The 14,253-nt window shown below is 40.4% G+C and overlaps 1 protein-coding gene across 1 annotated transcript in view; it reads right to left on the bottom strand.

The window, feature by feature from the left end:
• The window catches only part of adamts16 (ADAM metallopeptidase with thrombospondin type 1 motif, 16), a 54,776-nt gene that overhangs the window by 18,082 nt on the left and 22,441 nt on the right, over nt 1-14,253 (bottom strand). Inside the window, exons 6-11 of the mRNA XM_020596589.1 lie at nt 11,221-11,380; nt 9,554-9,659; nt 9,026-9,163; nt 6,677-6,830; nt 3,471-3,566; nt 507-655 (exon numbers count right to left, since the gene is read on the bottom strand). Of these exons, the coding sequence (XP_020452245.1) occupies nt 507-655; nt 3,471-3,566; nt 6,677-6,830; nt 9,026-9,163; nt 9,554-9,659; nt 11,221-11,380 (803 nt within the window). The remainder of the gene's footprint in view (nt 1-506; nt 656-3,470; nt 3,567-6,676; nt 6,831-9,025; nt 9,164-9,553; nt 9,660-11,220; nt 11,381-14,253) is intronic.

Here is a 14,253-nt window from a genome sequence, read left to right as displayed (position 1 = left end):
GATTTGGATTTGAAAATTATCCAGTTGGATTCCACTCCACATTGGATACCTGATTTAGACTGGGTGCACCCTATGACATTGCAGACATAAAAAGGGAACATATCCTAAGTAAACCATTATTCAAGATTTACTTGTTCCTCACGAGGAGGAGGGATTACTTAGTTTTTTTATATTGGTCTGTGAAGAGAAAAAAGACTTAACACGGTTAAGCTTTTGTTACTTTGGTTTATTCATTTTCCATATTTTTTATTTAAATTATTTAAATTGTTTTGTATATGTTCACACGTTCAAATACAGTAAGAAAGTGTTCAAACATATGGTTTGTGAGATTCATTTGAACACCACACATTGCTCCAGTAGCTGAACCTATTCCTGCTTGTTGGCCCTTAATTAGAGATTAATAATTCCTTGTCTAAACACTTGGCAAGTGTTACATGTGGGTTTGACTTGTTTAATACTTTGTGACTGTACCTGTACTGCTGTACCTTTTTGTTAGGGCCTGTTACCTGGGATTGTTGCACTGCCTGTCACGGTAGGTAACTCCACTCTCGCAGCTTCGTGAGCAAGCAGACCAGGATGACCAGTCGGACCAGCTGCCATGCTGAGGTCTTGGGCCCTCGTCACCCTGTTTGACACATTGGCCCCTACGACACCACTGCAGACAAAGAAAGAGGAATGGTGAATGAAGGGACACAAGGTCAGAGCAAAGTGTTATAACAGTATAAAAATCAAACGGATTTCCCCCCAGACCCTGCCCTTTATCTTCTTTATGATGACAGTTGCTCAAACCATAACTTTCAGGTTTAACTGCTGTCATAAAGGTTGTGGTCCAGTCCTGGTTATATGCTCACACTCTGTCAGTGAAACTCCAGTTGTGCTGTTTCTTGGACAGTGGACCTTCAGCTGTCATCAGCTAGAATTAACAGCGCTAAGTCACACACAGCTGAAATGTGGAAAAACTCTGTCACACCTGACAAAGATGTTCTCCAACTATGAAACAATACATTTGCCATTGTCATCTACTGTATGTTGTCATTTCATGTTGCTCTATGCTGTATTTATTTTTCTTTGTAAAAGCAGTAAAAATAAAAATACATAGCTACAAAACATGAAACTAAATAGTTAAAATAGTTTCCAACAATGGACAAACTCATATGCTTCTTCACTACTCAGACACATCCTTCTAAACAATTTGACTGTTGTAACAAAATAATAAATATAGATTGAAATTTTTGACATAATTTCCAGTGCAAATCAACTACAAGGTTAGGGCTGGCCTTTGTGTGACTTGTTTGGTATTTAAGTCTGTTTAGCTCATTTTTTAAAAGATGTGAATGAGGTCAGGCACATATTTACTGTACATTTTTCATCATTTTCCCCATGCTATTCCAATTTGACAAGGCAAATTTCCCCCCAAATCTGAACACTTCTATTCATGGCCTGGGGAATATACAGGGGGCCACAGTGACTAAGCAGCTCTCCCCCCAATGAATACTGCCACGAGGCAACCGAATAAGGCAGAAGTTGAGCTTTGTTCAACTTTTCTTGTTCTCACTGTGTGTTCTTGCCCGCACACAAGCCTACAGATGGACACACCAGCATACACACACCACTGCACCTAATCTCGCAGTCCTTGAACAGCTGATTTCCCCTCAGTTTTCCCCCTGCGGCTGACTGCCATGGATTCCTAAGCGAGCTTGTCATTGTTTGTGTTCAGTTAATTGTCCCGTAGAGGGAGAGGGCTAGATTAAACCATCAAGTTCAATATATTGAGAACCAAATGTCAATGAGGGGCTGTCAGGGGAGTGTAAGAAAGAGAGAGAGCAAGCCTTGGGGGAGACTCATCTTGAAATAAGTAAAGAACGAAATAAAGAATAAATAAAGTGCACAGATTGCTTTTTGGCCCAACCCCAAGAGCACATTTTTGCCAACTCAGCAACAAACCAACTGCAGCTGCTCCCTGAGGTAAAATAAAGAGAGACTGTGGTACCTCTAGCAAAAAGAGAGATGTTATTGACACCGCACCCAAATATTCTCAAATCTAAAACATAGTCAAGATCCATACTTTTCACAAATTCACAAGTGCATTAAATAATATGTGCTGTGGCACAATGCCATCATAGGGAAGAGCATTGGAGCCACTTTTTCCTCAGAATGCTGACTTTAAAGCTGACTTTTAAAAAGTCAGAATTCAAATAAACTGTTTTACCCCTCATTTCCACTGGATGTGGCGGCACTGCTTTCCATTTGCGATGCAGTTCTGAGCCAGTCTGGTGCTGATTTTTCATGTAGGATAATGTTCTTTGTTTTTGAGCCTCTATAGTAAGTAGGCTTTGTAGTTTTTTTTGTGTTTATTGTTCTTATAGGCTGTCGATGGTTCACGTATGGCTATCTTTTGGGGAAAGTGCTAGCTGATTAGTGGGTTGAACTTGTCAGAAACGTCCCAGATGCAGCATCTGTTGAAAATTGTGTATCTTTAATAAAGCGGACCAGCAAGCTGCATGTGATGGATTGGAGATGCAACGCAGACGGAAAGCAATACAGCCACATCCGGTGGAAATGAGGGGTTACAGCTGCCCTGATTCTCTTCCGTACAATTGTGCAGTCACTGAGTTCAAGGCCTTGAAATTGCCTAACTGAGCAGTAGTAGTTTTATAACACTACAACAATAAATGTGAATTGTATAATAGTGTCTTTGTCACTGTAGGCCATTACTCATGTCATTTACTTGCTCAGATCATTTGGAGGAAGCATGCGTAAGACATCTCTATAAACTCTACCCTCTCATAATAAATGTCACACAATTGATAAAACTAAGCAGTGCACTGAAAAAATCTGTGTTGCCTTAGGAGAAAAATCCCCTCTGAAAATTGAGTTAACTTATTTCATTTGTCTTGCACGGCTCAGTCGGCTAATATTGAGTGGGGGATCTGAAAACTGTCACTTTCAATGTTCTAGTTTGAGTTGTGTTGTTCACCAAAACTGCAAAGAAATGTTTGTGAGAGGCTTCTGTTGAGTGCCTTTATTTTGTGGATTTATTTGGTGAGATGTTGCCATGGAGCGGTGTAAAGGCAACAGTCTAATAAACACACACTCACACAGTCCTCATTTGACAAAACAAGGCAAGATTTTCTCAAAGGCATAGCAACTGCTAGATTAATCTGAGGTATGATTAATTGCCTCCTGAATGCACAGTGCACCCCCCCCCCCCAAAAAAAAAAAAAAACATGATTGACATTGTGAAGAAAGAGGCATCTGCTGTATGTCCTCATTAGCTGTTGAAAATGTCCTTGGTATGACCACTTGTACTGCCTCAAAGGCGGTGGATATAAAAGTCCAATAGAAGTCAACGGGCTCCCGTGCCATTCATGACATGCTACTTTTGTGGTGACAAAGATTCTGAGTCTATCAGCCACCCCTCCTTCACCTCAAGCAACAGACACACATGAAAACACACCAGCATAACTCACCATAGCAGGGCCACAGGCAGAGCCTTCAGCAGCTGGCATGAATTTGGTCTCACACTTCCTTCCAACACGGTGGCACCACAAAGCCTTGCAGATATCCTGGAACAACATCAGACGAAGCCAGCGGGTAAGTTAAATGGCACTGATAGAATGTTTTCCTGCTTCAAATTTCAGTTGTGGGATGATCAGTATTTTTCCCACAACAGCTGTAAATAAAGTTAGTGATGGGAAGAACAATGAATTATGACAACATTGTTATTTTTCTTCTTGAGCACTACTAACGCAAACTGATGGTAACCTAGGGAATACAAAATGTCTGAATAATGATCTTCTGGCACATCATCAGTGTGCAGCAATCTAGTATCCCCAAAATATGTGTTTCAGTAGCTAGGGTAAAAACATTTTAGTAATAAAGAAGGAAAATATAATTTGGTGCAACTGTTGCAAAGCATTTTTCCACTGGCAGTGTAATGCATCAAGGACAACCACCTTTATTGGCCAAGTATGTTACACACAAGGAATTTGTTTCCGGTACAGAACCGAGGCAGCCATCTGCGGCGCCAACTCAACCGATGGCTCTGACCATCGGGGCCAACTTGGAGGTTCAGTGTCTTGCCCAAGGACACTTTGACATGTGGACTGCAGGCACTGAGATTCGAACCTCCAACCCTCTGGTTGGGAGATGACTGCTCTACCCACTGAACCAGTTGCCCCCAAAACATTCACATCCATTTTTTCTGTTGCAGAATGACACACACACACACAAAAGCTGCACTTTTACACGTTTTCTTTACCTAACATACAGTTGAACCCATCTTATGATAAAACACAAAGAAACAAAGAGATAATCTCATGCAGCAACTTGCATTACTGTGGCACAACTGTCTTACCAAACTAACATGATGTCATGGCATTTCTCAGCAGTGGCCTGAAAGATTCAGAGCCCTAGGTGGTTTCCCTGCTTACAGTGCCTGAGAAACATTGCCTAATACTTTTTATCATGTCCACTCTATTACCATCTGAATGACTATATCAGATTTTGACAACTCAGAGCAGATGCTGACAGGCACCGCAGCATCAGCTGTTCGCTGCTAAGAACCACTATGGAATTCATCCCAAGACCTATTTGTCCAGCTGTTTTGTTTGCTCAGGCCTTTTATACCAGTTAAAAAGGGAAGGATTTAGCAACTGATGGAAGAAGTAGACAGAAAGAGACAGGGAGAAGTGATAAATAGAGTGAGACAGTGAGAAAGAGAGAAACACACATACACATTATTTTGCTTTTTGCTAGGATAACCTAGCTCTGACCAGTCACACTATGGAGAATATCATTTGACTCCTCCAGAGATGTCTTATCTTAACAGCTGCCAAAAAGCTTCATGAAATATGTGTTCATTACACAGTGAACTACACCACAGGGGCTGATGCATTTTTAAGAGTAACAAGTGGCTAGTGCTTGGGCCCCGTGTACCTTGCCGCTACCAGGTGCATGAGTGGAGAGAGTATGACCAAAAACAAATCCACAAAGTAGTGATTCTCAATGCAAGAATAAATAAATAAATGAATGTTTGGATGTTTAGTCTTGATGAGCAGTCTAAGGGGGATAGCATGTTCTGATATCCAGCTATTAATCTCTGTGACTTTTTGAAGCCTCGTTCTCAATAAAATAAGAACCTCAAAAGCAATCTGACAAAAAGTACTTTTGCCAGAATACCAGTTACTTTAAGACTTACAGCGACTGCCCTTTTTAACTGCCAGGCGGTAAATAGTTTGGCTATTTTGCTTTGCAGTTAATAAATTTACTGACAAAATCCATGTACACACAGCATCTGGAGGGGCATATGAGCTGTGGTTCTTTATTAACCTCATCACAGTCACATCTGTACCCCAACTTTGTTTGATTATAAGCTGATTAGATGAAAGCTTGTTTGAGAATATATTCTATATAAGCAGAATAAGTAAAATATGGACGGCATTAACATAAGGCGATGGACGCATAATTGGACACAGGATCCCATTATTAACACAGCATTGCAAACTGTGTTTATATTTATCAATTAATTGAATTAAAGTATGACAAATTCATTTCTGTACAGTGAACTGGGTCTTTGGGGCTCCTCAGAGTCTTGTTTCTCACTCTGTTCAGTTGGCAATTTAATCTTGATTGTGTAATTTTACCACCATTTAGTGGAGTTCATTAAGCTTACACAATGTCAGTGGAGTTCACTTTAATGACTCTATGAATATGATAGACACTCACTGGTCACTTTATTAGGTACACCTGTATGTACCTAATACATTGTATGCAACTCAATGCAACACTTTCACCTTTAGTTTTTGGTGAAATTGTCATAAATGTCTCAGTTTAATTATCCGTTTATTACTGAGGTCATAGCTAAAGGTGCTGTTGTACTGGACTATATCATATTCAAAGGTGTATGATTTTGTCCTCCCCAGCTACATACATGGGAGGGTCAGAATATTATGAACACCTCAGAATATAATATAGCTCAGTACAACATCACCTTTAACCATGACCTCAGTAATAAACATATAACGGAATATGATCTTTGCCTGCTTGAAAAGAAAATAAATGCCACTTGACCAGGTGAGGTTTTGGTGGGGAACCATGCTGGACTCATGTATATCTCTAATCCAGATATATGAACAACAGTCATTTACCTCACTGTATAGCATGTCATTAAACACTGAAGTAATCTAAATCCTATCAGAAGTCAGGCAGAGTATCTCAAACAGCAATATCAGCAGTAATGAGACAATGGGAGAGCAACAAGAAGAGATTCCCATTGGCAACACTCCACTCTATATTTAGCTTTCCATCCCTGTATTTCATGGGCAGCATTATAGCTCACTGTTTTTGTGTGTGTGTGTGTGTGTGTGTGTGTGTGTGAGTGAGTGAGTGAGTGAGAGACAGAGAGAGAGAAAATATGCATTCATGTATGGGTAAGCACATGAGGGCATGTAATCCTAACCAGTCTCTCTTTTCTTCCTCTTTCCTTTATTCTTTCTTTTCCCTCGAGCCCCAATCCACTCAAGTTTTTTTTTCCTACAGTAGGAAACAGTTGCCAACAAATAGTTTTTAAATTAAGAACTTCCAGCAAGTGTGCTGAGAAAACCCCTGACAGAATCGTGCCATGGGATTTGTAAATTTGCATGGGGTGGCATAATCAAATAAAAATCAATTTAACCTTCTTAAAATCGAGGGTGCAGAGTTTGGCCTTCTCCCCAAACTGCCATTTGCACTGTGTGTCTGCATCGTACAGTTCGCCGGGCAGCTTCTCGGGGTACTGATACTCCTTAAGTGCTCTGGGTTCATCCGATAGGCACAGAGCCTGGGCAGAACTGGAGAAGGAGAGTAAGAGGAAAAGTAAGTCAAGAAAAGGACACAGGAGTAAGAATGAGGGAGAGAGCACAAGAGTTTGGAAGGAGGATAGCATCAGGGAGAGGGGAGCAGAGATGAATGAGTCAGGGGAGGAGGGGGGAAGAAAAAGTTGAGAGACAAGAGAGAAAGAATGAATCAATCTTTGAACATCTCTGAGGATATACAACATGCACACAGACATAAACATTCAGACAGACGTGATTCAGTGCAAAACTTTATTAATGCCTCCCCGCTGTGCTCGCAGACGTTTCACATCTGAGAGCATCAATTCATCATATTCCATTGTTATCCACTTTAGAGAGAGCCCTGTAAAGTGTTTCCATAGAGACATAACAAGTTGCCCACTTCAAGCCCTGAGAGCAAAGGTTTTACTGCATCAGACACTCAATTATGTCCACTTGCCCATATCGCTCATATCCTAACACCAGCGGGGATTTCCAATGTTAACTGATATCACTGGTTACTATACAAAGATGTTTTACAGCTTAAACATGCCTGTCAGGGGAATATGATACAAAAACATGGTGGAAAGAGCATGAAAGGCAAAATATGTTGGAGTGCTTCAACGCGTTAGTGAGTGGTCCTGATTGCTTTAGCAGAGTAAATGTGTGCCTGTGTGTGTGGGGAATATCTTATGCTGCTTTATGAACCCAGTGTGTTTGCAGTCAACAATAACTGTCCAGTACGTGTTCTGATATTCTAATACTCTACATTATTCACATAGTTTTTGGAAAAAAAAAATACATTTTGACAGTATAAACATATCATCAGTCCCAAAAATAAAACGTGGTCAGGCATGCATGCACATACAAATACTCATCCAAAGAAAAACATGAAAGTTGTCTGTCCATTTTAGGCATGACAAAGAGCTCAGCTGTCTATACATCCAGCCCTTTCTGTCATAGGTGGCTGAGGAGAGGCAGATTTAGAGTGAGTGTAATGTAAACTGTGACTGGCACAGTACTTCTCTCCATAGCATAAAGGCAGAGACATTAAAGAGTCACAGTTAATTCAACGAGACAGTTGGCTAAAAATATTTAAATACCATAACATTGTTGATTGCAATTAGGGAAACGTACAGTATTTCAACATTTTTATCATTCGGTGATTATACAGGAAGACAACCTTTGGTTGGTCCGGTGATATAGATATCCCTTCCACATGGCCTCTGGGGGTGATGGGAGTTTAATATAATGCTGACAGGCCTAACAAGGGTGAGGTCACCCCAGCTCTAATAACTCAGCAAAGAAATACACTGTCTGTCTCCACCACTCTGAGGAGGGAGACCTGACAGTTCAGTTAACACACTGGTAAATTTAGTGGAGGACACTGCTCTGGGCTATCTGGTTTCAAGCATGCACACACAGAAACAGGCTAGGTCACATGGGCACTATGTCTGTGATGCTTATTTTCTCACTTGGGTGGCCAGGCTCTATGCATGAAAACAGACAACGTTTTCCCACAGACACTTTAACCTAAATGTACCCTGACACATATGCAATCTGTAAAACAACACATACAGGAGAATAGGAACGCCAGATATCACTCAACTTAGTTGCTACGTCAGCGATATATTTCAGTGTGGGCCCCCCCCCCCGCACACACACACACAGTGGGCCTGTTGCAAAATAAAGCAAATCCTGTAATAGTTAACATAATACTGCCATGTGAATAACAAGTAGTTATTCACATGGCAGTATTTAGATCAGAGCAGCATTTGTAACTGATATATCTGCTGCTCTCATGCTTCTTCTTCAACATGTTCAGCTATTAGTAACATGTCATAAACAATGCATGTAAACAAAGTGGCTATTGCCAAGAGCCATCTTATAAACTTATACAGTGATTACACCTTTGTTGCACATGAGGGTTCACTCTTTACTCATCAATATGCCATATAGATGTGATGTAGCTTTTTTGTTTTTAAAAACTTCAGTCTTCGAAAAACAAGACTTCAGTCAGTGTTAGCCATAAATTTCAGCATTTAAAACAAGTGCTTCTTAAATCATTTAAAAACTTCAGTCTTAAAAAAACAAGACTTCAGTCAGTGTTAGCCATAAATTTCAGCATTTAAAACGAGTGCTTCTTAAATCAAATCTTTTAGCATTGTTTACTACAACAAAAGCATAGTTGCAACAGAAGTTGTGCTGCTTACTTGAGGAAGCGGCTGAGATACTGGCGGCTGCAGGGAGACCAGGAGAAGATACCATTGTGACCAGCTAATGTGGGAGACATGATGTTGCCCTCTGACTTCTTACAAACATTCCCTTCCCCATCATGGACCATTCCGAAACTGAGGAAGGTACAAAAGATTTGCTATACACAGGTTATGCTGACAGGGCTTCATGTTAATGGCACAACTTCCTATTATTTAATCCAGCAGTAGAAGACAGGTATACACATGGCTATACCATATAATTGTGTTTGTGAGAAAGCAGAAATCTCACTGCATTACTATGGTACCTAAAGCATTAAATCTTCAACCTCAGCTTGCAAATTGTTGCATGTGGAGATACAAAAAGGTTTTAAAGCATCTTTTAGCTCCTCAAGCGTGCGCTGTGCTATATCATTTATATAATACAATCTAATAAAATGGTATTAGATCATTTAGATACTTTTTAATCACAGTCTGCACACTGGGTAATATGAACGGACTTTTTCTTTATCATGAGATAAAATTTACTTGTGTCCAGATTCATGGGCAATGGTGAAGGCCAGACCCAGGCCAGTGTCTTCATTAACGGTGCAGCTCCGGTACTTGCTGCACATCCCACTAATTGGAGCAAAACCTGCAAAACCAGTGAAAGAGTTTTACAGACTTTACACTGTGTCATAATTTTATTTTGTTCAGATCCAACAAACTGTATTTAACTGATTACAATAACCAGTGTCACCACAGTACACTGGACCTTTTAACTTGCCTAGTAATAGTGCAAAATCAATGAGGTTCTATCATACAGAAAACAGAAACCACACTCTAGGCTGAGCTAGCTGTGGACTGCATGCATATTATATATGTACACATCTCAAACACACCATTTGTCATATGTTTAAATAGGACTGTAGCAACATTCCCAGATTCCCAGGTTAAAACCCCGTCATATGTTTAAACAGGACTGTAGCAACATTCCCAGATTCCCTGTTAACTTTCACTTAACATTCTCAACTTCTCTCATATCCCTCCTTCTCTGTTAAAATCACTGATACTGTACAGCTACATTTCTGCCTGCCTCTGTCCATTCCCCCTCTCTCTCTCTCATCACATAGACAGTCACACATGTTACCCCTGGCTCTGAATCAGAAAGGATTATACCCAAGGGAGACTCCCTTAAAGTTTGTCTGTGAATGTGAATAATGATATCAAACATAAGCAGATCGATTGACTATGAGAACTGCCATTTAGTTCCTTTTTTGGGTCAGGAAACAGGTAGCTTATTTATTTAATGGTCTTGAAGTATGGAGGAAAACATTGGGGGATAGGACTGTAGCAGTAATCCAAATAAACTGTGTTATACTGTACAGTATACTGACTGGTACTAATGGTCATTTTGCACTTTTGGGAATTAGTCGGCACAAACACATTTTTGACTGCACGCGCGCACACACACACTTTTGAACTGTGCCTAGCAGTGGCCCAGCAGTGATTAGGGCTAATGTTCAACACTTGAGTCTGGGGTTTGACAGTAGTGTGTGCCCGTTGGAATGTTTGCATGCATGTCACCGTGTATCTCTGGGACACACAATGGAAGTATTTAACTCGTAGTGTGGAAGACTATGTGCTGGCATGGTCATTACCACAAACAAGCTGTTGTTTGTGTACACTCATGAGGACTGAGTTGTGTTTGTTTAAAGTAGCTGAGCCTGGTCTGTGTAGCTAACAGCTATAGAGCACTTTGAATGTGAAATCATAAATAGTATGTTCAATTTTCTGAACTTAGACCTTGTATTATATATATTTCAATTTGCATCTTAATGCTCATAATTATTTTTTCCATTATCTGGTGTTACACTTCATATTGTTCCATATTATTGTACAAACAGCTACAGGTAAGGAAAGACACAATTTCCCAGAGAAAGACAACAAGTTCTGTAAAAATGACTTTTCTATCAAGAGTGAGAAAAACAAACTGGGACAGGCATTATTCAGATGGCTTCATGAAAATGAATGAGTGCTATGAAAATTACTGTTACTGTCTCACTTAATTTTATTTCTACATTTAGATCTCTCCATTCTCTTGGGTTCCTTTGTATCATTTCAAATTACACTTTGGCATTGTATTACTGCAGAATCTCCTTTTCAATGATTTTCTTTTTGGCTGTACGACAATAAACAAAGCAATAAAGACGTACCAAGAGTGTCACACGGTTCATTCTTCCACGAGCAAATGTCAAGTCCTGTGAGAAGGATGGCATGGTCATGGTGCCGGCCTTGTCTGCCTCCCAGAGTGGACTGCCAGTGGCAGAAGCTGTTCAGTGTGTGGTCTGCATGGTGGTTGATCACCAAACCATCCTGTGAGATAAAAGAAACAGAGGCAGAAAGAGACACGATTGTCTTTAAGGAAGAAAACTAGTTGATTTACTGTAAATGAGAAAAATCTTATTCATCCATCTCCTGCTTAGACAAATATCAATAAAACCACCTCATAACTTTATAGAATAATAAAGTGATGGTATTGTAATTGTCAGTTGTTGGATTACCAACACATTCTCTAGTCTTTGCAATCAATTAGCAAGATCTTTAGACATACTGTAGGTTAAAGGTAACCTGCCGATGTGAGAGGGGACACTGACAAAATAGGTGTCACTACTAGAAAAACAAACATTAAAATATAGCATTGTCACAGAAAATTAACCTCTTAAAACTGAAATCTGTTGACATCAGAGGTGGATTTGTTGTTCTCGAACTGCGTGATTCTTCCTCTGACAGAACCTCAGCTGTTTCTTGAGCCCTCCCTCTGTCTTTCCCTTTTTCTCATGCTGTCTTTCTATCACCCTCACTCCACAACAATCTCTGCTGAATCTGGCAATTATCCATGGAAATGTATACACTGAAAGTATACACTTAGATGAACTGGTGGGTTTCTCTGAGAAACCAGAGATCTTAACTTTCAGGCCTAAAACAAAATATTGTTTTTCCCCTCAAACTCCTCATTGTCACTGCTACCACAGGATCAGGGTAGGTAAGGGCATATGCCTGTCTGCATTCATGGAGTGCCTTCACCTATATGGAACCAAAGTCCTTATGTGAGAAATATGTCATGGTTTTGCATGGACCCAAATGCAGACAAATGGGTTGTGAGAAAAACCAAGCTTTAATCATTTTCAAAGCGAACAAACCAAAAATAATGACAGAGGTAAAACGGAAAGAACCAAGGAGCTCAGCCTGACTGACAACACAGGTGGGGCAAAGTAGAATAGCCAGGCCAGGGAGCACAAACTGAAAATGGTGTTCTAGGAGTGAACCAAACACCAGTAAGCTTATAACAATAAACTAAGAACAGAACAAACAAATGAGGACATAACCAAAGTTCAAAGTATGAGGGCCAAGTCCCCTCCCAGGGATGGCTTCTACACATCCCAAAACAAAAGGCCAGCATCGGAAGCAGCACCAGCATGCATGCTGACCCATCGAAACACAGGAACAGGAGACGTGGTGTCACTGTTGACCCACAAAGACACAGGAACGACAACATTGAGATAAACCACCATCACAAAGGGAAGAGTATAGTCTGAGATCTGACAGATTTGGGCCAACCCCTAACTCCAACAAAACACTAAGCTCCTCTAGCAAAGTGACCCGATTGCATCTCAGACTTGACTGCTCCGCCTCTCCCTCAAGCACTAAAAATCTCTCAGTAACACAATCTGTGGGGGCCATTGGTGGCTGGTTCATTTTGTCATGATTTTGCATGGAGAAGACCCAAATACAGAGACAGGTGGAGTGAAACCAGGCTTTAATGATCAGTTGTTTTCAATGTGAACAAGCATACCAAAAATAATACCAGTCACAGTCACCAACAATCCCCCAGGTTTTTAAGAAAAAAAAGTTTAAAAGGCTTTTCTTTGTCATCATTTTGAGCCAGTGTGCTTTTCTAGCTAGTTTGTAACCTTAGCTGCCCTTACCAGTGATTACCCCGACATTCTCGCAGCCAGGAAGCGCATTTTGAGAAGAAAGGACACAATTACCAATCTGTGGGGTGTAAAGTAATATGACTAGTGTAAAGAGTTACTTCTAAAAGGGGATAATAAGTAGGGTAGTGATGGGACCTACGGTGCCGATGCTTCGAAGCATGTATCAAGAAATCCAGGAAGTATTTAGTGACGTGTATCGAGGCTTGTATTGTTTATGGTGAGTGATGTCATCGATGACATTTGACGCCTCGCTGCGTGTAGCGGTTCAAGAAGTGGTTCGAATCTTACCATGATGTATTGGCAGATACTATAAAGCTCAAGGAATCTCTACACAGTTCATGAGTAGTGTTGGAGTTATGAAAGTTTGTGAGTTACGCATTTCCAAAAAGAAGAATCGCTTAAACCCCAACACTGTTGAACAAATACTGTTTTTAAATAAAAATGAATAAAGTGTCCCCCTACATCAGTTACACAAGCACCTTCACTGCCCTTCTCTGTTACAAGCATATTCACTTTCCTCTCCCTTGTTAACACTGCCACAGTTTGAAAACATAATTATCCCCCTGTCACTAATCTATGACTTTTTCAACTACTGCTGCAAAGGAGGAGGTTCACTTTGGTATCACAGAACATTGATTAGAATGTATCAGCCAAGAAAGTCTTATTCTTACTATTTGTGCTCACAAGAGGATTAATAACGGGAGACAAAACACATGGTTTGAATGGGTTATCTTGTGCTCACAAGAGGAGAATGCATAGTTATATGGCAGTCATTACTCCCATGCCCAAACTGTGGCGAGACAACTTTGAGAGTATCATATACAGTTACAATGACTATGAACACATCTGCCCATCTTACAGTCAGTGACCAGCACGGGGGTTTGTGTGTACATGAAGCCTCCAGAAATAAACCCTTTTGCAAACCAATTGGCTGGAAGGCTTCATCTCACCACCATTAAAGTAGGATAATATTAATTTATAAAACAAGTCATACATTACATTTTTTGATTAACAAGCCCAACACTGCTAATGACACGGGGAAGAACGGCCAAGCGAGGGAGCATAATCTGAAAACTGCATGTGCTAGGAACCAAGCAAATTATGAGAACAGAATGCACTAACCAAATGTCAGGGAGCTTACAACAAACCATGAACTGGGAACAAAGAAAACAAAAATAGCAAACCAGAAGCAAGCTATCAAAATTCAAAGCATGAGGGGCAGGTCTCAGATGGGGGAACCAGGCGAGGACA

The sequence above is a fragment of the Monopterus albus genome, unplaced genomic scaffold (genome assembly GCF_001952655.1).
Source record: "Monopterus albus unplaced genomic scaffold, M_albus_1.0 scaffold31.1, whole genome shotgun sequence".
Classification (NCBI taxonomy): Eukaryota; Metazoa; Chordata; class Actinopteri; order Synbranchiformes; family Synbranchidae; genus Monopterus; species Monopterus albus.
The sequence above is the reverse complement of the archived record's forward strand: the minus strand, read 5'-3'. Positions and strand labels throughout refer to the sequence as shown.